Below are 27,698 nucleotides of genomic sequence, written 5' to 3'. Positions count from 1 at the left end.
CTTACTTCCATTATCAAAATGAATCTAAAGGATGGATACTAAAGTTCTAATAATTTCTAGTCATAAAATTTGAAAATTTTATTTTTCTCATTACTATTACTATTTGTACTCAAATTCTTATAGGTTTTTAGGTCAAATAAGTGACACTTTAACATTAGAAGTCCATTAAAATATGATGATCTAGAGTATAGATAAAATTTATGTTTCTGTAGACCAGACGGTTTTCTCATTGATTCAGTTAACAAATACTTGAGAACTACTATGTTCTAGGCACTGCTCAAGGTGAACAAAATAAACAAAACCCTCTCCCCTGAAAGTGCTTATTTGGGTGTGGGAAAACAGATAATTTAAAAGTATTAGGTATATATGTTAGATAAGTATTATTAAGAAAAATAAAGCAGAAAAGAGAAGGAGGTGTGTGGAAATGCTAGTGGTGTAATTTTAATAATTGTACACAGAAGTTTTCTTTGACATGACACCATTTTTTGAAGGAGATGAAAGAAAGGAAGGAATGACATGCCAGAAAGAAAGTACTCTAATCTGAAGTGCATCTGAAGTGAGAATGTACCTGGTATAGTCAGTCCACAAACAGCAAAGAGGCCATTGTGTCTGAAACAGAATAAGGAGGAAAGAGTAGCAGAAGATGCTATTATAGACATATGGAAACAGATAATGCAGATCAATCACTTAGACCATTTTAGGACTATGATTTTTACTCTGAGATAGAATGCTACTGGAGAGTTTTGAACAAAAGAATGAGAAGGTTAAATTTCCATCTTAATGGGGTCATATGGCTTCTGTGTTGAGAACAGACAGAACACCAAGACAGAGAGACTAGGAAAGAGGCTATTGCCATGATCAAAGTAAAATATTGGTAGATTGAGCCAGAGTGGTTATGATAGAATTAGTAGTAAGTGATTTACTTTTGTGCATGTTTTTAAGATAAAGCCAGAAAGTGTTGTTTGGATGTGGAATATCAGAAAAGAGTAAAAATGACTTCAAGTTTTTGGTTTAAACTTAAAAAAAGAGGACGTTGATATAATGATAATAACAAAGATTGACAAAACTGTGGGGGTGTAGACCAAACATGTTTTGGACAAATAAAGGCTGAGATGCTCAATATAGATCTATAAGCAATTTTCCAATTGTGAGATGTAAACTTATGAAATTGAAAATTTTATGTCATTCGTAAGATATAAAATGTAGAGTCATGGAGTTCCCTTCATGGCTCAGTGGTTAACAAACCCAACTAGGATCCATGAGGTTGTGGATTTGATCCCTGGCCTCGTGCAGTGAGTTAAGGATCCAGCATTGCTGTGGCTGTGGCGTAGGCCAATAGCTGTAGCTCTGATTCGACCTCTAACCCGGGAACTTCCATATGCCATAGGTGAGGCCTGAAAAAGCCAAAAAAAAAAAAATATATATATATATATATATATATAGCAGCATACATACAATGTTTAAAGCCATGTGATGAGATGACATCATCAAAGGAATGGGTTTGAATAGAAGAAGGAGTCCAAAAACTAAACCCTGAATTGTCCAACATTTAGACTGAGGGAAATGACAAGAGGCCAGAAAAGAGATTGAAAATGAATTAAAAAAGAATTAGGTTGAAAACAAAGAAAATGTTCATTCCTGGGAGCCAGGTAAACAAGGCATTTCAAGACAGAGAAAATTATTAACCATGTAAATTATGCTTATAAATCAGTAAGATAAAACCCAGAAACTGACATTTGGATTTGATGGCATGGAAGTCTTTGTTAACTATTACCAAAGAAATAAATATGGAGTACTGAGAGTAAAGCTGGTCAGAGTGAGAATGAGATTTGAGTGAGAATGAAGAGACAAGTTGGAGATAACATGGTGAACATTCTACATTTTGCTCTAAGGAAAGCATAAAAAATAGAGCAATAGTTGGAGAAATTAGTGATAATGACAGTTGCTTTCTCTTAAGGTGGGAGAAATAAAATTGGTTTATGCCACTGAGAATAATCTATAATGACTGGAATAATAGTGATGCAGGATAGAGTTGAGAATTGCAGAAGTGTCTTTGTTGGCAAGGAGGCATGAGATTGGGTGCACAAATTAAATGGTTCACCTTAGAAGCACAGGCAGTACATATTTTATAAAAGGAGGTAAAGATATGGGCGGGTAGGTGTGGTTTTTATTCTGATTTTTCTTTTGATTGCCTTCCTTTTCATACCAAGATAACAAGGAAAATCATTAGATAATAAGAAGGAGAATTTGTGTGTGTGTTTGAAGAAGAAAGAAAAATGTTTTCCAAGGCAGTATGATGGTGATTGAACTAGATAAATATAGTATGAGAGTATGAGTGCATCTTTTGGACCCACTCTAACTTTCATGATACGTAGAGGGAGAGCAGTCTGCATGATTGTGTGAATTTGTCAAGCCACATTCAACTACCAAGTAAGTGCAGGCATGAAGAATGTATAGGATAGGGTTTTTTCTAGTGTTTTGTAGCTGAGTACAACAAAGAAAGCCAGGGACATAGGGATTGAGAATATATGAAAAAGGCTGATTTAGATGCAAGTTATAGAGTTTCCATAAATTAAAGAGCAAGACTGGTTTCATCCTAACTACAAAAAATGGTAAAGCTAATAAACTACCAAGAAAAATAAATGAGAATATGTAAGATGATAAAGGCAAAGTGATACTGGGCAGAAAGATAGCTATGAGGGAGACATATAGACTCTGCAGTTTTCTAAAGTCAATCATGTTCCTCGTTCCATTGACACTTAATCTCATGCAGTCGGAATGAGTACTGAAGTATTCCTATCAGTTAAGGATTGCTTGAAGCTGAATATCAGAGATCTTTAATCTGATGTGTTTAAGCAAGACAGGGTTTATTTTTCTCTTACAGAAAAGAATCTCAGGCCTAATATTCTGATATATAAATGTCATCAATGTCCCCTATTTACATTTGTTTTATTATGCCATTATATATGCAGTCCAGGCCTGGGGTGGAAGAGTTTAGGATATCCTAATTTAATCAGCATATACCCTTTTCTTTTAAGGAGGTTTGGGGGGGTGTCATATACAACTTCCTCCAAAGAGACTGGGAAATGAGATGGGCACCTTGCTTCTCCCAACTATATATTAATTTAACAAATAAGAAAGATGGAAGAAGGTATTGTGGTAAAGCAAATAACAATCAATGCCATGCTGTTTCCTTCTTTTTCTGAAGTCCTAGCTTCCGCTCCTATACAAACCAGTTAGCTCTGATCTTCGGCTGCAGTTCCTATTTCAAATACTGGTCAGGATGTAACTAACCAGTAGAAAGTCCAATTATGAAATAAGGAGTAATATAGTTTGATTATAAGTAAAAGAAAAGAACTTTAAATTCATAACCCTTCTGAGGGTTGTTGTAGATCCATTTTACACACACATAAAAGCAGTAATCAATATGAAGTGTAACAAGCTTGGGATCAAAATTTATCAGTAATACACTTAACTATTTTCAGAGATAATACAGTCATTCTATATTCTGAACTGAAAAACAGGACATTTGATTATTCTGCTCTACTGGTCTATGATTTAAAATATATAAATATTCTAAACCTTTTAGTATATAGTGTGTCATGTTGCATAATAGATATTTTGTATATGACTGCATTTTTCATTTTATATTAAGCAATACATTTGTAAATCATACAATATGGGATTAAACATGTCTATCTTATTTTTTTTGAGTTGAATATTATAGTGCTTACAATTTCTGACAATGAACATGTATTGTGTTTTTAGTCTCATTTGGAATCCAAAGCACCTGAGTGTTTCTTTCCTAAAGAAGACAACTCTTATTTAGTCCAGTCAACTCAGTACTCATCACTGGGTGTAACAGCTGACCTCCAGCTGAATACTGCAAGTACCCGAATAAAGCTACCTTCTGATCCCATCCCAACTCTTCGTGTGGAGGTGAAATATCACAAAGATTATATGCTGCAGTTTAAGGTATGTTTAATATAAAGCCTCACAGGAGAGCCTGTTGTGACACGGCAGAAACAAACCCTACTAGTATCCATGAGGATGCAGGTTCGATCCCTGGCCTCACTCAGTGGGTCAGAGATTCTGCATTGCCGTGAGCTGTGGTGTAAGTCCCAGACACGGCTCGGATCTGGCGTTGCTGTGGCTGTGGCATAAGCCAGCAGCTGCAGCTCTGATTTGACCCCAGCCTGGAAACTTCCATATGCCACAGGTACAGCCCTAAAAAGCAAAAAAAACAAAAAAGCATAGGAGACATTCTGTATATATATAATGTTTTTTCAATAAATATATATTAAATAAATCAAATGTAAGTCCAGAAAAAAAAATGGCTGTATATATTTCTTGTATCTGCCTTGTAAAGACCTTTCAAACAAGTACAAGGTCATAAATCCCGTAAAAATCTATATATTGTGTTACATAAAAACGTAAAATGCTTTAATATCAGTATATACTATAAACAATTAGAAGGCAAACAAAAAATCCATGAATATGACACATACATGACAAATGGAAAGCAATTTTAACTCATACAATCAAGAAAAACATTAAGACCTCATAAACAGATATTTAACAGAATAAAATTTGGAATTAAATATTAAAATATATACACTCATTAAAACTAAAAGGAACTGGAGTTCTCTAGTGGCACAGTTGGTTAAGGATCCAGTGTTATCACTGCAGAGGCTTGAGTTGCTGTTGTGGTATGGGTTGAATCCCTGGCCCAGAAACTTCCACATGCCATGGGCATGGCCAAAAAAATAAGATAAAATGGAATAAAAGGCAAATACAAAGAATGGGAAAGCTAAATGTTGAATAATCATGTAGAAGAAGGTTTATTCTCATCAGCAAATAAATAAATGACAATTTAAGACATAAAAGCTTTTTAGTTTAACGTAAATTACATATTTTGGTGAGCATGTTAATTATTACACTAAATCTGGGAAACAGTTTACCAGTAGATACCAAGGGTTCTACAAATGTTAGTATACTCTGACCTAATACTATCACTTGTAAGCCATGTACTAAGGAAATAAAGACATAAATAAATATAAAGTTAGCATTAACATTCATTGTAAGATTATACATGTTTCAAAATATTGAAACAACTCTGTCTAACCATGAGGTGGTAAATAATTTAGTGTATCCATATGAGACTATTTAGCTCTAAAAATTCTGTTTTTGAAGATTTATAATTGTATGGGAAAATGAATTACAAAACATTAGAACAGGTAAAATGCAGTACATAGTTTGATTCCATTACATATCTGTGTATGTCTATAGAATTCTATGTAGATATATGGGTCATGAATACAGAATTATGAATTATGTAAATAAGAATTCTAAATATTTTTGGTTGAACCATTATTTAAATTACTTAATGATATGTACCTAAAATATCAGCAATAAGAGCTAAACATACCTGTTTTCATTATTTCTCTGTAATAGATTTATGATCCCCAAAATAAGAGATATGAAGTTCCAGTACCATTAAACATTCCAACTACACCAACAAGTACTTATGAAAATAGGCTTTATGATGTTGAAATCAAGGAAAATCCTTTTGGCATCCAGATTCGAAGAAGAAGCACAGGAAAAGTTATGTAAGTGATTGAATTATTTGACATGAAGGATATTTTAATTTTTGCTAAGGAGATGAAGTTAGATGATTATTTTCACAGCTCTCGCTGTGTTAGCATATCATCACACCAAACGTGGTTTTAGGTGTATTAAATAATTTAGCTTATTTTAACTTATTTTAACTAAAAACTAAAGCTAGCACACCATTAATGATTGCTCTAAAATTTTATTTACACTTTGGGTGTTACTTATTTTATTATTAAATATCAGACTCATTCTTCTAATCAAGTTGAGAACCAAAACCAAGATTCCTGTTGAAAAGCATGATTAGTGTTGTCAAAATAAGTAATTGGAAATGCATTATGTAAATATTTTATTAAAACTATTGAATATGGAGTTTTGGTCCTGGAACCTGGTAAGAGTTAATACTATCTCTGCCAGGACTTGATGAAAGGAAATTAAGGTATATATACATATAGATATATTTTCATGTTCAATGAATAAAATAATACCTTTGGAGCTCCCATTGTGGCTCAGCAGGTTAAGAACCAGAAGTGATGTCCTTGAGGATGTGGGTTCCATCCCTGGTTTTGCTCACTGGGATCCGGCATTGTCGCAAGCTGCAGTGAAGGTCACAGATGCAGCTTGGATCTGGCATTGCTGTGGCTGTGGTGTAGGTGGGGAGCTGAAGCTCTGATTCAAACCCTAGCCTGGGAATTTCCAAATGCTGTGTGTGTGGCTGTAAAAAGAAAAACATAAAATAAAATGTTATCCTTATTTTAGGAAAAAGCTCTGGAAACTACAGTGTATTACAAGATGTTTCTATGTAATTTAAGCTTGCCATGCTATCCTTTACATGTTGGCAGGGTGTGTTCAGGTTTTGTCAGAATGGATACAAATAATGAAGAAAATTATGTTTATATTGTTTCAAAATTTTGTTTTTATAATAGGTTTGCTTTAAAGGATAAGAAGCTAAGTCATTTTGTAGAAAATTCTGCACTCTACAAATAGTGCAGAGGCATTATTTATTGTTATTTGGGAATCATTATTCTTTAGTAAATACTTTACTAAAAACATTAATATAAAAATGTGAATATGTCCCAAATTCTTTGTGATACTTATGTTTTCTTTCCCTGCCAACTTTTGTTTCCTTTTCTTTTATCTTCTTGCAAATGACATTCTCTGTAACACATTTCTTCTGGATTACTTCATAAACACATATTTTTATAGATATAAAATAAAATAAGAAAAAAATGATAGGGAGTGGTAGTAGAGTTTGGAAATAAAATATCCATTATGACTTATAGTTTATTTTGGTATTGATTTTATTCAATATGTAGTAAAAATTTTCTGTAATCATCTCAAGGGAACAGGAAAATTAAGGGCTTTCAATTCCTAGGACATGTATTACTTCTAGGTCATATATTATTTAAACTTCATATTAGTTTTATTTTAAAAACAATATATATCTAAGACAAGCATATAGCCATATGATTAAGAATATATGAATATATAAAGCATATTTTAGATATTCCTTAAGTTAGCCAAAAATATATATTGGAATAAATATCTATTTTCATTTGTATCAGATATAAATGTACGATAATGTGTATAGAGAAAAATACTATTGATATTCATATCACCTTTGAAAGAATTAGCATTATTATTTGTTTCTTTGTTTTGCTTCTTAGGGACACACCCATGGCATATAGAGGTTCCCAGGCTAGGGGTGGAATCGGAGCTACAGCTGCCAGCCTATGCCACAGCCTCAGCAACACAGGATCCGAGCTGGGTATGCATCCCACACCACAGCTCACCACATTGCCTGAGACCCTTAACCCACTGAGTGAGGCCAGGGATCGAACCCACAACCTCATGGTTACTAGTCAGATTCAGTTCCTCTGCACCACAACAGGAACTCCGGCATTTTTATTTGTGATACTTCTTGTATGTGTACATAGGAATAGGATTGTTTTCTTTGGTTTACAGCTGGGATTCTCGCCTACCTGGATTTGCTTTTAACAACCAGTTCATTCAAATATCTACACGTCTGCCATCAGAATATATATATGGTTTTGGAGAAGTAGAACACACGGCATTTAAGCGAGATCTGAACTGGAATACTTGGGGAATGTTCACCAGAGACCAACCCCCCGGTGTAGGTACCAATATTTGACTACCCCGTGTGGCAAGCATGACCATGATTTGGACCCCAGCCACTTTTTTGTAATACTTCAATACTGAAGCAATGAAAGGGGCTTGAGATCCTGAGAGCTGCTAGAGTGATTTTCTGAAAAACAAAGTCACATAAATGATAGGTGAAAGTAGATGACTGAATGGATACCATCAGTGACAACAGTGAGAGAAGTAAAGTTGTTACCCAATTCCTTACCCTCTTAACTACATAGAAAAAATATTCAGAATCAGTATACCCTGCCAAATCCACGTTTACTTTCATATTTTAGAAAATAATTGGCTAGGGCTCTCCTTGAAATTTTTTTGATTCCTTAGTAAGATTTGATGCTAACTTTTTCCTTTGTTACTATAAGCTTCAGTTGTGCAATTTTATGAAGTTATACTGCTAGTTACAACTTTATAAAATTTTTTATATGCTCATGTTACTTTCCCCAAAGTTTTGTCTTATTAATGTCATACATTTCATGAATATTTAATGCATTGTACAATTAATATTAACTATAATTTTAGTAAATATATCATGGCAAATTTTACAAAAATACTAGCTTGTTTCCATTTTTCACATATGATGTGTTCTTATTTGATATATTCAGTGTGAGATTATAAATGTGTATAACACTTTTTTTGGCTGGGTGCTCATACAATTTTATTTGTATCACAATAGTTTAAAATTAGCTTATGAAGGCTGTTTTTCACTTATTCCAACTTGAAAAATATGTTTTACCAAAATTTACTTCTTTAAAATCCTTCAACATTAGTATTGGCATTATTAGGTTAATATAACCTTGATTCTCAATATATAAATTTTCTTTCACATGCTAATCATTTACTGGTATTCAGTGTGGGTAAAGGATGTCATTATGATTAAGGATCATCGATTTGTAATTTTTGTAACCTTTGACAAGACGCTTCATGACCCTCAGTATGGATTTTCTATTCTGAAAAATGAAAAGATCTAGTTAAAATGAAATTAATTCTTTATGTATAAATAATATATTAGCATTTTAAAAATTATTATAAATATTATATAAACAGCTATTACATTAAGTACTTAAGAGGTTTGAGTACTTTGATCACTTTAATCATTTGTAGAACATTTTATACTTTAAAAAGAAGTACCAATTTATAAGTGAACTAAGATAGGTAATTGTGGAAAGAAACTCAGCTATTCTAAAACCAATGGTTTTTTACATCAGTTAATGTGGCAGTATTTGTGAGTGTTACACATTTGTATATTCATTCATATGTGCTAATATGGTAATAGTTCAAATGATAAATAAATTATTTTCTAAAAGAGATTGTTTAAGCACAGTTTGTATGTGCTATGAAGAAACTTTTAAATTCTTAAGCTTAATCTTTTAGTGAATTTAAATATTAAATTGACAAAATTGACATGCTATTATTATTTAAAAATATATTATGTTCATGTTTTAATTTTAGTATAAACTTAATTCTTATGGATTTCATCCCTATTACATGGCTCTGGAGGATGAGAGCCATGCTCATGGAGTTCTCCTACTTAACAGCAATGCAATGGGTAAAAACATTTTTTTAAAAATTGTCATATTTTATGTGATCTTTAAGAAAATAATAACATACATAGATTAAAATGTAATCATATTTTGGATTTTCAGATGTTACATTTCAGCCAACTCCTGCTCTAACATATCGCATAATTGGAGGAATCTTGGACTTTTATATGTTTTTGGGCCCATCTCCAGAAGTTGCAACAAAGCAATACCATGAAGTATGATTGTAACTTTTTTAAAAAATTAAAGTTTTCTTTATAATATAAAGTAATTCTCTTAGTTCACAAGTAATTTTTTTTTCAAAGGTAATTGGCCGACCAGTCATGCCACCTTATTGGGCTTTGGGATTCCAGTTGTGTCGTTATGGGTACAGAAATACTTCACAAGTTGAAGAAGTGTATAATGACATGGTGACTGCTCAGATCCCCTATGTATGTATATCTACTTTTAAGACAGTGTTAAATGTGTCATCTATAACAGCATAATTAAATAAACATCAATATACTTTAAAATTATTTTAGCATTTGGCAATAATCAATGCTTAGTTTGATAGTAGCACCAAATGAATTGGACATGAGATTTTATTATTTGTCTTTATCAGATGGATAAAAGGAAAGGGATAAACTCCCCTCCATCTCTGTCATCAGTTCCATGACTGTGAATTGGACTAAACAAGTCATTAGCTTTTCTCTCAGAAACTTTGGGTCTCATATGTAGTCAAATACATGTTTTGTATTCTCTTTAGATGAGAGTAATAGTCAATAGAAACCTATTTCATCAATTGATATGAGAAAATTACAGGAAAAAAAATTGAGGTGAAACAATGATTTATGCCATGCAATAGACAATAGTTGTAATTTTAGAATACAGAATTAGAGGGCTTGCAGAATATCCTCTACTCTAACTGTTCAGGACACTGTTTTTAGTATCCAGAAATAATAAAAGAATTATTTTATAATAATTGATGGATTTACTAATAATTCTTTTTTTCCTTTTTGGAAACATTGAAATTATTTGAAATTATCCCATATTTGCTTTGTGTTTCCAGAAAAAGAGTAATACCTATTTCTGTACACTGTACAAAATTCCAAATTGCCATTTAATATAATTTCATAGTCTCATAAATCCTTTACTCCTATGTCTTACTTGTTCCTTGGGAATTACATAACAAAATATACTGATTTGAAGGAATTTTTACTCCTAAATCAAAATTACTAAATGAACTGTTAACAAAACAGAGCATTTATATGAACTTCATCTTAGAATATTTTGCATCTTTCCATGGTACTTTTGGTTCTTGAATATTGCAATACTTGATTAATTCTCTCAGGCATTGAAACTTCCATATAGCTATTAATTTCATAAGTATAGTACAATGTAATAAATTCACTATTTTGATTCTTACCCTACTAAAATTCCATCTATTTCAGGATGTTCAATACACAGACATTGATTACATGGAAAGGCAGCTAGACTTTACGATTGGTGAAGAATTCCGTGAACTTCCTAAGTTTGTTGACAAAATAAGAAATGAGGGAATGAGATACATTATTATCCTGGTCAGTATTTATATTTTATATTCTATCTGAGTCTTATTATCTTGGTTTTGTTAAGATTTCTCTTCTGAATGAGGCAGGAAAAAATGTTTCAAAATATGAGGTATATAACTTTGGATTCTACTTCCAAATCTAAAATTTTCTTCCGTTAGAATATCATATTATTTACATGGGTGGCCACAGGGCTCTTAGGTGTATCCTTAGAGATCTAAGCGTTAATAAAGCTGGGAGTCAAAGGCAAGCTGTTTTCTAGTCATCACCCGAGCTACAAACCAGCCTCAATTTGTAGAAGCTATTACAAAGTGATGATGGATTTTCTATTCTTTTACAATTCTCAAATCATTCTCTGGGAATACGTCTTCTGCTTGTCATGTTTAAAAATTTGTCTTCAAGTTAGTGATTTGGTGGGAAGAATATTTCATCAATATCTTACAGAAAACAAGCTAGGCAGCCAGAAGTCCCACTGGAGAAATAAAAACAAAACAAAAAACACTAGTAATCTTGCTTAAAATCATGGCTAATACATTTTCAAAAGTTTTTAAATTTTTCTTCTAGGGAATTTAAAAGACAGTCTAGCTAGAATAAAAGTTTATACCATCAGTCCATCTGTCAGTCCATGTGAGAATACGATATAATGATAATTTAATAATGGAAAATTGTAATCTTTGATCACAGTTACCCAGGCATCTGTACTTTTATACCGTAGTTACCTGGTTTGAATTTCATTTTAATTTTAGGATCCGGCAATTTCAGGAAATGAAACAGAGCCTTACCCTGCCTTTGATAGAGGACAGGAGAAAGATGTTTTTGTCAAATGGCCTAACACCAGTGATATTTGTTGGGCAAAGGTACTGAATTAATATCTTGAAATTTTAAAATAAGTATAAAAATGTTATTTCATTGAAAGTTTCTGTTTAAAAAACTGCTAAGAACATATTCAGAGGGACAAATGAATAATTTAATAGTCAAAAAATGAAATAACAGATACTCTTTGAGTTCAATCCAAATTATTAGAAACAGAGAAAGAATTTTTATGTCCTATGTGCAAATATTATTTGTTTCATCTTTAAATTGTCTTTACTGTATTTCTGGGTACCTCTTATGTTTTATTATAAAACTGCCATTAAAAGATGGTTATTTGTTCTTCTATACTACGGCTGTCATTTAAATCTTTATACTCCTTTTAAAAATATCTCTTTGATAAAAGAAACAGTGTTTGTAAGAGCTATAATTATATTCCTTACTTGAGCAAGGAATATAATTCATTGTATTTCATTTATGCAATAATATTCAAACCTGGGTATATTAATACATTACAGAAAACATCCTGATTTGGCTTTTATATAAAGGGCAAAAAAAAAAATATCTACTAGTCTTAACTAGATTTTTTAAAAATTCCATGATGGGAGACATAATTAAATGAAATGTGGGAGCCTTTTTGGATTTTGGACCAAAGATAGAACATTAGTGATAAAAGTGGTGAAATTCAAATATGGTCTGTAGATTAGTTAGTAATATTCTATTAATGTTAATTTCTTTGTTTTGATAATTATACAATTGTTAGAAATAACGTTAATATTAGGGGAAGTACAGTGAGGTATATAGACAATCACTAGGTATTATGTTTGTGACTTTTCTGTCTGAAAATATTTCAAAATAAAGAGGTAAAAGTTAAAAATGTAATAAATAGTGAAAAACTATGTTTTAAGAAACATGCAAGTATAGAGTATTGACTTTAAAGAGGAATTTTTTCTTTCCAACTTTCTTCCCATTCTACATTTCTATAGATGTTATCTGATTTCTACCTTTAAAACAATATTCTCTATCAGCCAACATATTCCTTATATGTAATTACTCTTATGGGGATTGTTTACATTTTTATATGGGACTTTCTAATTTTTACAACATAGATTTAAATCTCAGAGCTTTTGGCTTGATCAAATTTGGGTTCTGTTTGTGTATGTGGTTAGAGTAGAAGAAAACGTGAATCGTCAGGGAGGCAGTGGCTGGAGTAGGGAGGGTTGTGGGGAAGAGGAGTACTAATTGCAAAAGCCAAGAAGATATATATGCCTCAGCATGACATCACCCAACTCGAATCTGTAATTCTTTTCATATAAAAGTATATTTTTTGTTATTGCAATTGTAGAAATAATTTTAATGCACCACATTAAATTAAATTTAGTATTATGCTTTTCATATTAATTCTTGACCAGATCTTTTGGTTACATGCATTGTTTTCAAAACAACTACTTACACACAAAGGTTGGTATTCTTTTTCTTATTTGCCATACTAAAGAGGAGATTAATATGGAAAATGGGAATAGTTTGCACATGGCACATATACCAAGACAAAAAGTAGTTGAAGGAATTACTGATCTAGGGATCTTAAGTCTATATTATGCTTCTAAAACTCTATTATACTTTATTTACAACAGCCATATCACACTGAATTTATTTTGAACAGATTTCTTATATTTCTTCTCTCTTTGTAGGTTTGGCCAGATTTGCCCAATGTAACAATAGATGAAAGTCTAACTGAAGATGAAGCTGTTAATGTAAGTTTCATATCTATAAACTATATGACAAAAAAAAAAAGTCAGCACTTAGATTTAATGAGCTCTCTGACCAATAATTCAATTTGAATACTTTCCTTAAAAAAGTGATGGCTAGGAGTTCCCGTTGTGGCTCAGCAGGTTATGAATCAGACTAGAATCCATGAGAATATGGGTTTGATCCCTGGCCTCACTCAGTGGGTTAGGATCTGGCATTGCCATGAGCTGTGGTGCAGGTCAAGATGCAGCTCAGATCCTGCATTGCCGTGGCTGTGGCGTAGCCTGGCAGCTGCAGCTCCAATTTGACCCCTAGCCCTATAATTTCCATATGCCTCAAGTGCAGCCCTAAGTGGAAAAAAAAAAGAAACTTTTCTCGTATAAGTTTTGCAGTTTCAGGTGTTACAGTTAAATCTTCAGTCCATTATTAGGTGATTTTTGTTTGTGGTATAAGATAAGGATCTGATTTAATTCTTCTGCATGTGAATATACAGTTTTCCTAGCACCACTTTCCGTCTTGTATGTTCTTGGCACTCTTGTCAAAGACCAATTGGTTATATATGTATTGATTTCTGGGCTCTTTAATCTATGCCATTGGCCAAAACCATGTTTTTCTTTTTTTCTTTTTTTTTTTTTTTTTTTAGGGCTGCACCCACGAGCGTATGGAGGTTCCCACGCCAGGGGTCCAATTGGAGCTGTAAGCTGCCGGCCTACACCAGGGCCACAGCAATGCAGGATCCGAACCACATCTAAAATCTGCACCACAGCTCACAGCAACACTAGATCATTAACCCACTGAACGAAGCCAGGTATCAAACCTGTGTCCTCATGGATGCTGGTCGGGTTCACTAACAACTGAACCACAATGGGAACTCCAAGACCATGCTTTTAATTACTATAGCTTTGAACTATATTTTGAAATCAGGAATGTGATGCATTCAGCTTCGTTCTAATTCCTTTAGCTTATTTGGGGTATTCAAAGACTTTCATGGTTCCAAATGAACTAGAGGATTGCTTTTTCTATTTTTGTAAGATGCCATTGCAATTTTGATAGGGGTTTCATTGAATCCATACATTGCTTTTATTACTATGGACATTTTAATATTCATTATTTCAATTCATGAACATGAGTTACCTTCCTGTCTGCTTCTTTGTCAATATCTACCTTTCAATAATGTTGTGTAGTTTTCAGTGTACACATCTTTCACCTCCTTAGTCAAGTTTATTCCTAAGCATTTCATTATTTTTTATTGCTATTGTGAGATTGTTTTCCTAATTTTCTTTTCAAATAGTTTATTGTTATTGTATGAAGATATAACTGATTTTTGCATGTTGCTTTTTTATCCTGAAACTTTACTGAATTTATTTATTAGTTCTAGTAGATGTGTTCATTCTTTAGAGATTTCTACATGTAAAATAACATCACCTACAGTGACACCTTCACTTCTTCCTTTCTGATTAGGATGCTTATTTATGCCTAGTCATTCTGGCTAGGACTGTCAGGACTATTTAAGGGAAGAAGCAAGAGTGAGCATTCTTGCCTTGTTCATGATCTGAACTGAAAAACTGAAAGTTTTTTTCTGAATGAGTACAATATTATCTGTGGGCACTTAATATGTTGTCCATATAATGTTGAGGTAATTTCTTACTATTCCTAGCTTGTTGAGAGTTTTTATCATGAAAGAGTATTGAATTTTTTGAAATAAATTTTCTGCATTTTTTATTGATTTGATCATGTGATTTTTATCTTTCATTCTGTTGATGTGCTATATTGCAGTGATTGATTTTTGTATGTTAAGTAATACTTGCCTGAGAAAGAAAAATCCCACCCGTTCATGGTGTATGATTCTTTTATTGTGCTGTTGAATGTGATTTTCTAATATTTTATTAAGGATCCTGCAATCTCTACTCATCAGATATTGTTAGGTTGTATGAAACTAGGAATTTGTCCATTTCTTCTAGGTTATCTAGTTTGTTGTATAATTGTTTATCATGTCTTATGATCCTATTTATTCTGTGGTATCAATTGTAATTTCTCATCTTCATATCTGATTTATTTATTTAACTTTTTTTCTTGGTCTAGCTAAGAGTTTGTAAATTTTGTATATGCTGTATATAAGAAACTCATTTTAAATTTAAGGACACACATAGGCTCACCCATTAAAGTTGAGATCAGGTTGCCTTTACCATCTCTTATGTACAGCTTGTGAATCTGACAGACAAATGTCTGACTTAAACACACATAGTTTTTCTTATGAGTTTCTACATGTGAGTCTGAATTTTATTTTTACAGGCCTCCAGAGCTCATGTAGCTTTTCCAGATTTCTTTAGGAATTCCACAGCAGAATGGTGGGCAAGAGAAATTATAGATTTCTACAATAACCAGATGAAGTTTGATGGCTTGTGGATTGTAAGTAAACTTTAGGAAATTTATACATTAGTGTTTATTGTTTATTGTGTACTTATTATGTAAAATTCTTACTAGATTCTAATAATGTTAGTTTTCATTATGAAAATAAGCTCATTTTTTTCATAGAACTTTAATATGCAAAGGGCTGCTAAAATATAGTCTTAACAATTCAAGTATATGATCCTATTTCCTGAATATTAAAGTTGAATATTCAAATTCATCAGAAAACCAAAATAATACAGAAGATTGACATGATACTTCTCCAGATTTTCAGATATGACATTTCCACTCTGTTGATTTTTCAGTGTGTATGCAATAATTTACTTACTTTTTTAATTAAAAAAACTTATAGAGGTGCTATCATGTACAACTTTGAGAATTTAAAATTATGTAGTTTTTTTAAATTATGGTAAATACAGGTTTGTTTTATGTATACAGTTGTGTACTATAAAAGAGTCAAGTTAATATATCCCTAATAATTATATCTTGGTCCAGAAAAGATAACCTTTTTATGATGGAGGAATCACCTTTAAAAGGCAACTAATTTATATATTTATATGATGGTCCCTTTATATAAGGCTACTAAGATTCTAAAATGTGTACTCAATAGAGATATTCTTTGAAGTTTTCTATACTTCCAAAGTTTTTGTAAACTATATCTTTTGATTTTTAAAAACCACAAACCATTGTGGTTTATGAAAAAAAAATTGATACAAGCTTCTAGGGCAGAAGTAGAAAGAGGGACATGAGGGAATATATGCTATCATAATTTAGTTTTATGTCTAGAAACAGAAAACATTTCACTTTTACATGTGGATTTTATCTACAGAGAAAATTAAGACATTTTATGTTTTTCAAAAGGAGACAGGAATTGTAAAAAAAAGTTAAGAAATACTGAGCTAAACTATATTCTTTAGTATTGTTGAGATACTTTATATTTTTGCTTCTTAGAATAGTAAATGTGCTAATATTCAAATTTGTTACTTTAATTTATGGGTTCTCTGAATTAGTTCTCTTGAGAAGGTATGCACTAAATTTTTTTGTTTACTTTTCTTTCACTTTTTAAGGACATGAATGAGCCATCAAGTTTTGTAAACGGAACAACTACTAATCAATGCAGAAATACAGAGCTAAATTATCCACCTTATTTTCCAGGTACAATATTGCTGTTATGCCTTTGATGTTTTCATGTTATTATTATTTATTAACCAGGTTTATATACCTTCTGACATAGAGAACAGGATACAAGTTCCAGATTCTCACTACCTGTCTACACAATGGATCACACCTCGGCTCATTAGCAATATCACTTAACAATGAAGAAAAATCAAGAAACATGTTTTGATAAAAAATAAAAATATTTTATAAATATTTTTTAGTTTTTCTTCACTAGGAAAAAAGTGTAAGAAAGCTCACAGTATTTCTTTGGTTGTCCCCAACATGACCTAGGAGGGAAAAGGATAGTCCTTTTGAATTCATTCTCATACTCTTATGTAGGCAGTAAACTACATCAAATTAACATCTAAAGTCATGGCAAAGCTCTGAAAATTTCCAACTTAAACTGAGAAAAAAAAATGGATCAAAAGATAGAGCTGTTATAGCATTCGCTGGCTCTTTACCTCAGGGCTTTATGTTAGCAAATTGATTTTTTAAAAATCTGTTTACTCAGTATTTCTCATCTAAGTGCACTAAACATAGTAGACTTTTAGGTGTACACTTACTTTTCAGGATTTTATGACCTCATTTTAATTAGTAACATTTTTGTTACTGAATATACTAAAATTTTGCACACATTTTCTAGTCACAATTATAACTGCAACCAGTTACAACTGCAGACTGTTTTTCATTTATAATTAACATAAAGTGCACAAATGGTTAAAAAGTCAATAACATCTTCAAATAATGATTAATGTTTTGCAAAAATAATTTAGAGCTATAATTTACATACTTCAATATAGGTTACTTTATAACATATTAATGTTTTTTCCATTGATTCTCCCCAGAACTCACAAAAAGAACTGAAGGATTACATTTCAGAACCATGTGTATGGAAACCGAGCAGATTCTTAGTGATGGATCATCTGTTTTGCATTATGACGTTCACAATCTATATGGATGGTCACAAGTGAAACCTACTTATGAGTAATCAATCTTCATAATCATCCTTTCTGTTATTTTTTAGATATTAGATTTAATGTTACTTAATTTGAGTCCTTCCCTATTATCTTAGTTGGTCCCTCATGACACTTAAAATAATTGTGTCTCTCTCTATGTATCATTGTTTTAAATTTTCAGCCTATTCCCAAAAGAACCCTAAACCATTACATATTCCTATAGACTGGATTATTTAGCAGCTTGGAAAATTATATTACTTTTGACCTCCTCTTGCAATTTTTTTAACAAAAAAATACTACCACTATAGATAAACAAATACATCTTACCATTTCAGGCATTAAAAAAAAAAAAAAAGAAATCCTTCAAGAATATTGCTTAATTGTGGAAACATTAAGGATTGGGGACAACTCTATCCTTGTAAATAATTTTTATATTAGTTAAATAAAATGGGGATTTTACTTACAAATTAACTAAGCTTAGTATACGTGTTTCCATTCAGATTTCTAGATTGATCATCAATTCTTTTATTCCCCATATAAAATACATCCATTTCTTGTTAAATATCTACAATCCTGTGTGATGTGTATTAAGTATATTATTGTTCCTAAATTGAGTAGATCTTTTATATTTGTTTTAAAAAACGAAGGCGTGAAAATGTTTTTCTTATATAATCTTTTAAAAGAGAGACATACAAGTAGGAAATTTTAAGTTAGCAAACACAATATTGTTTCTGTTATCAACAGATGGTTCAATATATCATCATGTGCCTGTTTAAAACATTTTAAGTTTCCTATAATTTTGAGATACTTACTAATTCAAAAATTTCTTATGCTACTATTATATGCCAAGTACTCTATTAGATATAAGGAATACAAAGAAGATTAAGGCAGCTCTTAACTTTAAGAATCTCAAGTTCTGGTTGAAAAGCTTTATGCATAAATAAATTGATACAAACACCGTGTTCCATCTCTAACAAGGAAATGATTAGATACTGTACATAATGTGTTAGCAGGTTACAAATTAGATATTTGATGTAGTTTCTCCTGATAGAGTTCTGTAGTCCTGTTCATATTCAATTTGAGTAATATAAAAATAAACATTTTGTTTGTACAATATAATAGTGAAAAAAATTTTATTTTATATACTTTTAGAATAGTGATATCAGAGAGATGCAGACAATATAATATAACTCTTTATTCTTAGCACTAGAATATATTTTTTAAATAAATAATTAAACCAATAAACTTGCTCTCCAAAGAATGAGAAGGGGAAAAAAGAAAAAAAATATGATCTAATTTTTAAACCAATTGAATTGAGATCTGGCTTTGGACAGATTCTATGCTTAAAATAGAATTACTTTTATTTTTAAGACCTAGGAAAGCCTTACTATCTTTAAACTACCCTGTGAAACTATAGCAAAATTCTCTGTGAAATAATATGACTAGGGAGTACTATAGCAAAATTTTCTGCTGAATAATATGATTACAAAGTATGGACAAGTTATAAATGAGAAGGGTTGGAGCAATTAATAGAGCCTAAATCTTTATTAAGAAAACACATTTAAGTAGGATAAAATGGGTTCATTCAAAAAACTCAGAATATATAATTAGTTAACCTGATAATATCAATAGTTAACTTATATTCACTGAACAAATCAATAAAGAGTCACTTAAGCATGTCAGTCTGGTGCATATTGGAAAGAAAAAAAAGATGTCCTTCATGTTTGTGAGGATTTTATAGTATAATGAGCAAAGACTCACTTATAAATAGCTAGTTGTAATAAGAGACAACATAGACACCATAAATCAAATACTTTTTTCTTTAATGAGGTGGTCCCAAGTAGAAATATCTGAAGAAAATACCTCATATAAAAACATAAATCCTCTCCATCTTTATTAGTGCATTGCAGAAGGCAACTGGCAAAAGAGGAATTGTTATTTCTCGGTCCACATATCCTACTGCTGGACGTTGGGCAGGACACTGGCTTGGAGACAACTATGCAAAATGGGACAACTTGGACAAATCTATCATTGGTATGTGAGAGTCACCATCTTTATCATTACTCTTTTAAATTTTCTACTAGGTATTAATTTTTGCTTGTTCATGTACTATGTAAGTACTTCTCTGAAGTATGCTTTTAGCATCAGATTTTATGACAAATAGTTCTATGAAAAGGCAGTGGGCCAGAAAGCAGGATCTAGTTCATTTTGAGAAAATAATTTCATCCCTTTTGGTCTCAGTTTCCTTGTTTGAAAGGGTAGATGCTGGGAAAGATAACATATAGAGCTAAGAATAGAAATGGGTAGAAATTCTAGATTCTAGGATACAAGAGTCATTCATATGCTATAGTATGAAACATTTCAAACCAAATTTTGAGTTTTCTGATAATACTTGGATAAAGAGTAAGTAAAATACTATCATTTTAAAGGGAGTACTATTCTATTTCAAATCTAGACTTAATATTCTTTGCTATTTACATTAGGATTCAAGGAAAACACTTAATGTTGAGAATTATTACTTTAAAAGATCTTGGAATTCACATGCATTCTATTTTATTAAAATGATCATTCCTCAGAGGATTTTATCTAATAAGGATAATTCCATTTGTTTTAAATGATGAAGCCTATGATTAGATAATTATAGAGACAGCCTTTTATTTTTAAAATTAAACCAAAGAAACCACTTTCTTCATATACAATAATGTGTTCATAACAGTTTTGTGCTCTAATTGTGTCATCTTGAAAATGTGAAGTAAGCATTATAGTGTCATTTTCAGTAAATGTCATCAACACTATAAAGTAAAAAAATACATAAATTTATAAGAATAAATGATAGGAAATTATATTAATAATCTGAAAATAATGTTTCATAGAATTAGCCTTCAGTATTATAAATAGAACATTTTCATTAATAGAAAAAAGCAAATATCAAAATATGTGAAATAGTGGCTTTCCATAATTTTTTTCCTAATTTTTTTCCTAAATTTTTTAGGTATGATGGAATTCAGTCTCTTTGGAATATCATATGTAAGTAGCTCTATTCCTTTTATCTTTATCACTTGTTATATTAAGAAACCAATTATTAAAATTTATTAAATATAACTGTATTTTAGACTGGAGCAGATATCTGTGGCTTCTTCAACAATTCGGAATATCAGCTCTGTGCCCGCTGGATGCAACTTGGAGCATTCTATCCATATTCAAGAAATCACAACATTGCATTTACTAGAGTATGTAATTACTCTCATTCCTTTGCCCTACTAACCTTTAAACATTTTTAATAGAATTCATCCTTCCTGGCTGAGTCCAGGTGAAGGCTTCGAATCTCTACATTTACTGAGGGCATCTGAGCCGATAACTTTGAGAATATCATGACTTGAGTTTTCTTTATTTTTGGGTTAGTTAGCTACATAGTTTTGGTGTAGCCAGAAAAAAATTTGCTTCTGGAAATTCTTCCAAACCTAGATGGAACAATAAAGAAAATCAGTTTCAAACAAAATAATTAGAAGTGAAAAGTTATTTGACTTACCAGCATCAATGCATAAAATGGGCAGATTTTAAAAAGCAAATGTTAAAATACTGAGCTGAGAAACTGAGAAAAAATAAAAGGAAAAGGGAATCATGAGAACCAATTTCTGTATGGTGACACAACTACATACATTACTAAACTGGGAGGAATTTTTGAGTGAGGAAGAGATAATAATAAAAATTATGGAGGAGTTCCCGTCATGCCTGAGCAGCTTAAGGACCCAACTAGTATCTGTAAGGATGTGGTTTTATTCCTGGCCTCACTCAGTGCGTTAAGGATCCAGCATTGCTGTGAACTGTGGTGTAGGTTGCAGATTCAGCTTGGATCCTGCATTGTTGTGGCTGTAGTATAGGCCAGCAGCTGCAGGTCTGATCCTACCCCTAGCCCAGGGAACTTCCATGTGCAGCTGGCATGGTCCTAAAAAGAAAAAAAAATATGGAAAAGTGTAAACTATTACAGGCAATATCTAAGTAAGTCCTAAATTTTGTGATGCTGACTTTCAGTGAAGAAGTATAGAAGAAAAATAAATTATCAAAATGTACTTCCTAGAAGAATTGTAGACAGAGCTAGTCTTTTAAAGATGGTTTCTAGCCATAGTAACCAAATAGCAGAGCTCATCATTTGCTGTGAATTCTTTGTGTCACCCTGAGAAATTTTCATCAGACTAGACAGCAGAATTTATATTAGAAAATGAAAATAAATATGAAAATATATACAAGGTTACAAGGCAGGATGGGACCACAGTTTGGAAGTATTTGAAAGTTGAGCAATAGAGACAACTTGATGGGGTAAGAATATTTTAACAGGAAAACTTTATGTTAACAATGCATTTCAGAAAGCTGCATTATTGAGAGAGTGAGGCAGGAATCAATAAAATCCTGAACAGATATTCGTTCAATAAGAATTCATTGAAAATAAATTATTCAGTATTTACAAAGTCCTGCGCTAATGATGAGGGAAACCTAAAGTTAACTAAAATGATAGAGGTTTATGGGGGTTCTGCTTTAGAAAGGTTGCTAAGGGAGGTCCTCTTAGATGAGGTGACATTAGCATTAGAGCAAAGACCTGAGTTGGGAGAGCAATAAACCTAAATATATGGGGCAGGAGAATTCCAAGTGGGAGGAACAAGTGAAAGACCCCAAGATGGAATGTGGCTAGAGTTTCTGAGAAAATGAAATAGGGTGTGGGGGAGACTGAGTAAGTATTTACAAATAAAAATCTATAGAACAGAAGCTTCAGCTTAATTTAATTATAAGGTACTTAATCTAATTTAGGATTGTATGGTTTAGAATTAAATGCTTGTGTTTTAGCATGTTAATTTTTGCCTATACCAATACTATATATACCAGTAGTAGCAGTCGGTCATCATTCAAACTTTCTTACTACCAAATTCTAGAAAAGTTGGACTCTGCATAGATGGGATATCACTCTCAAGGGCTCCATTCCTATTGATAACAACAAAAGACTTTGAAAGTGTTGTCCTCTGGAGTTATGTGGCAGCCTTATTTGTTCCTCTGGTATAAATTAGAATATAAAATACTAAACACTTTCCCAGTTTATTATTTTGTAACAAGTAACTGCAGTAACTTTTACTTTCCAGTGTCAATTTTAGTCTTTTTACCTGGAGCATGTATTCCAGAGCAGACTTGGAGATGTTCTTTTTTTTGTCCAATGTTAATTAGGTCCTCTGTTCCTCCTGCACTACTAATTCTTTAGTACCGTAACTTAATCATTTCTCATGAGAACACATAATGTGCAAGGTCACTGTGATGGGCTCTGCATGTCTTTGTTTATTTCAGTCTACTTTTGTATAGTGTTGTTTCTCTCCTAGACTTTTCAGAAAGCCTACATTGAGTATCAATGTAGTTGACAATATATTGGTCATATATTAAAATATGAACTACTCTCTACCTGTGTTCACTTAAATGAAATCAAGCCATGGGCTTAATTTGCATTTTATTACTATAATATTAAAATAATGCTTTATTTCCCTTGTATGAGATAGAAGTACTAGTCCATAAGATTTCGTGAAGAAAATATGTAGCGTGTGCAGTGAATTAAAGTATTCCTTACCTTTTATTCCACAAATATGTATTTGAAAATTATGATTTAACAAGAACAAGAGCTTATTACTATTTCATTTTCATTGCTTTGTTTCAGAGACAAGACCCTGCCTCCTGGAATGAAACTTTTTCTGAAATGTCAAGGAATATTCTAAATATTAGATACACTTTATTGCCCTATTTCTATACACAGATGCATGAAATCCATGCTTATGGTGGCACTGTTATCCGACCCCTTTTGCATGAGTAAGTGCAATTTTTTTTTCCTACCGCAGAGAGTGATAGCTTTCATTTAATTTACTCAATAATCACTTAAAGTACAGTATAGAATATTTTAAATGGAAATTTTTTCACTGTTATTTTTTCACTGTTATTTTAAATAAAATGTCTACTAAGTTTATTAGTAGACATAAACAAGTCTACTAATAAACTAATATATGTCATTAAAATGAAACATTAATCATATATTTAAAATAAATTTTTAGGAATAACTGCTGTATATTAGGTATTGTTCTGGATGGTTTACACACCTTATTACATTGAGTATTTTGAAAAATTCTTAAAAATATGTAATATTATCTCTATATTATGGCTGACATTAGTTGATGTTTACAGCAGTTAAATCTACCATATGTAAATGCCTGACTGAAGAAGATCACCCTAGCTCTTGCTAGAGTTGTGCTGATTGGGTACCGTAGAACAGTTCTAACTTCTCCATAGAAAATTGTAGGGATTTACTCCTTAAAGTTCAAATTGATATAGGTCCAAATCTTGAAATTCTACGCTATGGAGAGTAGAGTTGAAGAAAAATATAGCCCTATTTTATTTTTAAGGCAAATACAAGCTAATTCTTATAGATGTTACAAAAAACAACAAAAAGACCACATTCAAGCAGAAATGCAAAAAATCCCTGAAATAATCATGATATGCTTAGCTTCCTATATTACTGGAGTAACTGAATGAGGTGTTATTTTTTAGATTTCACTATCAATAAAGCAGTAAAAAATACACAACAAATATTTACTCAAATTAAACAGTAGTATCAAGGTGAAATTACCCAAATAATAGTTGATCAGTATCCTTCTGATCTAATAATAAGATGATAAAAGATCCAGCTGTCTTTTTTTTTTTTCTTTATTTTAGGGCCACACCTGCGACATATGGAGGTTCCCAGACTAGGGGTGGAATTGGAGCTGTTGCTGCTGGTCTATGCCACAGCAACACGGGATCCAAGCTGAGTCTGTGACCTACAACACAGCTCACATCAATGCGGGATCCTTAACCCACTGAGCAAGGCCAGGGATCGAACCCACGTCATGGATACTAGTCAGATTTGTTTCCACTAAGCCAAGACGGGAACTCCCAAAAGATCCAGCTTTCTTAAAAAAAAAAAAAAAAAAAAAAAAAAAAAGAAAGAAAAAAAAATTTCCTGGATTCAAATTATCCTCTAGTAATTTATTACCATAATCCCTTCTTTATTTCTAGTAACATTTTATTAATCTCTTGCTGCTTTTATTTCCAGACTTTCTTTCCTCCTCTTCTCCTTGTTAACTTTCCAGAAGAGCTCGAGTATCAGCTCTGGTCTCAGTCCCCAGTCAGAAACATTTTAACTATGCAGATTCTTGTCCTACTGACAACTTCTGGGTTTTTGTTCTTATGGGAAATTTCATAGAAGAGTAAACCCAGTCCAATTTGGTATTAATCTTGGTTTAGGGTAAAACAAAACAAAAATAGTATAACAAACAAGTAAACAAAAATGGATATTTCCATTTCATTTAAAGAAAAATGTGGACATTTAATAGTGTTAATTCTAAAACTATAAAAAGCATGTTTTGTTGTTTTCCAGCCATTTATATCTCAAATTCAGAAAAATATTAGCCAAGCTGCAGCATAGGTCACAGATGCAGCTTGCATCTGGTGTTGCCATATCTGTGGCATAGGTCAGTAGGTGCAGATATGATTGGAAACTTCCATATGTCTCAGGGGCAGCCCCAAAAGAAAAAAAAAAATATTTCACATGGAAGCACCTTTAAGGACATATAAATTCACTATTCAGTAAGGTTAATTTATGTAGGAATAGCAAACTTTTTAAAGTTACCACATTAAGATTCTTATAGCACTCTTTGTCTCATACTTTTCTTTATAACTTTGCTTCCTGGTTTGTTGATCTTCTACTAAACAGAGTTATTATTTGACCCTTGTACATTCTCTTCAAAGGAGACTTCTCATTTCACATCCATTGCAACTCTCTGTGATTTGTCAGGAAATTTAGTCATGGTCCACATTTACACATAAAATATTGTACTACTACACCTTTGAATTCCAAGTGATAGAATTGGTTTTGAATTTATTATTGTTTGATTTTGATTTTCATTTCAATCCACAAAAGTCCATGCTGAAAAGTGTGACTTTAATAATTATTTTATGATATTCAGAAGAGATTGGTATCTTTGATTTGTTTTTAAATATTTGTTTAGGTTCTTTAATGAAAAGCCAACCTGGGATATATTCAAACAGTTCCTATGGGGTCCAGCCTTTTTGGTTACTCCTGTATTGGAACCTGTAAGTCCTACCACATATTTTGGTTCACAAAGTAATTTTTCCTTGGTTTATATGTATTTAATGACTATATCTTTAAATTGCAGTTTGCTGACACTGTACAAGGCTATGTCCCTAATGCTCGGTGGTTTGATTACCATACAGTAAGTAGTTAAGGAATTCTGGGGGATTGACAAAACAGAAATAGGTAACAGCCTGATTATAATAACCTTTTTATTAATTATGTACTTGTTTTCCTTTCCACTTAAAAAGAGTAAGATATTTTTTGTAAGTATATCTGAATCAAATTAACAAACAGTGAGAGAGTTAATTTATTCTGCCTTTGTACATTATGTAGTCATTGGTTTATTTTACCAAATAAACATTGAAGTTGAATATTATACATAAAAATCATTGACATTTATTAGGTATGCAAAATGATCATTAAAGTAACACAGTCCTTCCAAGAATAATGTATATGACAAGTCAAGAACAGCTTTTATGACCAATCAAAAACCCATCTATTTTCTACATGTGAGCACCACAAAAACAAGAGGTGGTAAATTACTTTCAAAGCTGTCAGTAAACTAAGGAATAAATATATGCTTTAAAGAACCAGATTTCCTGAACAAACATTTGTGTTTTTAATTTTTTAAAAGTGAAAAGTATATTATTTGATTTTATAAATATGCCCAATCAAGTACCAGTATTGCTGATGATTCTACTTTAATTCTTTCTTCCAACCCTCTCATTTCTAGGGCAAGGATATTGGTATCAGAGAAACATTTCACATATTTTCAGCTCCTTTATATGAAATAAACCTACATGTCCGTGGTGGTCATATTCTACCATGTCAAGAGCCTGCTCAAAACACATTTTTCAGGTAAGTGAAGTATTTACAGAGATTATATTAGATTTGGAGATACATCATGCCAGAATTGTTGAGAACCAGGAAGATTCTGAGATTTTATCTCCTACCTCCAAGCTTAAGAGTTAGCCTGCCACAGATTCATGTATGCTGGCTTGGGGACAAAGATCTTTCTTACTCATGGCATAGCAAGAAAGGTGAGCCTTACATTTGCTTCAATTTCCACTGACACCCAATCCCATGTGGGTGACATCATGTGGCCCAGGTGGGTGCTGCCTAAGCAGATTTGTGTCACAGCTAAGGAATACCACACTTTGGGAAACTCAGTCTTGTATAATAGGCTGTAAGCAAAAACATCCATTAGAGAAAAACTCTCAGTGCCTCTGTCTGCAAAATATGTAGAAACTTAAGACACTCCTAGAAAATTGTCTTCCAACGTAATATATAGGAACATTTTCCAGGCCCAAATAACAATTGAAACTTAAAATAACTTGCATAAACATACAAAGATATTGATAAATGAATGTCTTGTATTTTAAATGGCTGCCTCACTTAAAATCTCATCATTTTTTCTGAGTCTGATATAGGGAATAGAATATTATTTACTTTATGAAAATGTGATTTTTAACTGAACTTTCCTAGGAGCTTTAAGCAAATATCGCTCAGGGGACTTCTCTTTTATCTTTCCCAGTTCCTTTTTTCTGCCTCCATCAGCCCTGTGACATATCCCCTGACTCATTTAAGTCTATGAAATGTAGAT

At 32.0% G+C, this 27,698-nt stretch overlaps 1 protein-coding gene across 8 annotated transcripts in view; it reads left to right on the top strand.

Moving 5' to 3' along the window:
- SI (sucrase-isomaltase) overlaps nucleotides 1–27,698 on the top strand; it is a 164,669-nt gene that overhangs the window by 125,626 nt on the left and 11,345 nt on the right. For all 8 annotated transcript variants that reach the window (NM_001444932.1, NM_001444933.1, XM_084986882.1 and 5 more), the window contains 19 exon segments: nucleotides 3,769–3,975; nucleotides 5,455–5,609; nucleotides 7,576–7,744; nucleotides 9,223–9,319; nucleotides 9,417–9,529; nucleotides 9,617–9,742; nucleotides 10,742–10,870; nucleotides 11,605–11,715; nucleotides 13,360–13,422; nucleotides 15,710–15,826; nucleotides 16,894–16,981; nucleotides 17,830–17,968; nucleotides 19,841–19,974; nucleotides 20,933–20,967; nucleotides 21,054–21,170; nucleotides 23,630–23,778; nucleotides 26,010–26,094; nucleotides 26,178–26,234; nucleotides 26,829–26,953. In NM_001444932.1, coding sequence (NP_001431861.1) covers nucleotides 3,769–3,975; nucleotides 5,455–5,609; nucleotides 7,576–7,744; nucleotides 9,223–9,319; nucleotides 9,417–9,529; nucleotides 9,617–9,742; nucleotides 10,742–10,870; nucleotides 11,605–11,715; nucleotides 13,360–13,422; nucleotides 15,710–15,826; nucleotides 16,894–16,981; nucleotides 17,830–17,968; nucleotides 19,841–19,974; nucleotides 20,933–20,967; nucleotides 21,054–21,170; nucleotides 23,630–23,778; nucleotides 26,010–26,094; nucleotides 26,178–26,234; nucleotides 26,829–26,953 — 2,216 coding nt within the window.

This window comes from Sus scrofa, chromosome 13 (assembly GCF_054392235.1).
Source record: "Sus scrofa isolate SSC_HxYL_T2T_F1_AM1 chromosome 13, Sscrofa_HxYL_maternal_Yorkshire_Landrace_v2.0, whole genome shotgun sequence".
Lineage (NCBI taxonomy): Eukaryota > Metazoa > Chordata > Mammalia > Artiodactyla > Suidae > Sus > Sus scrofa.
The sequence above is the reverse complement of the archived record's forward strand: the minus strand, read 5'-3'. Positions and strand labels throughout refer to the sequence as shown.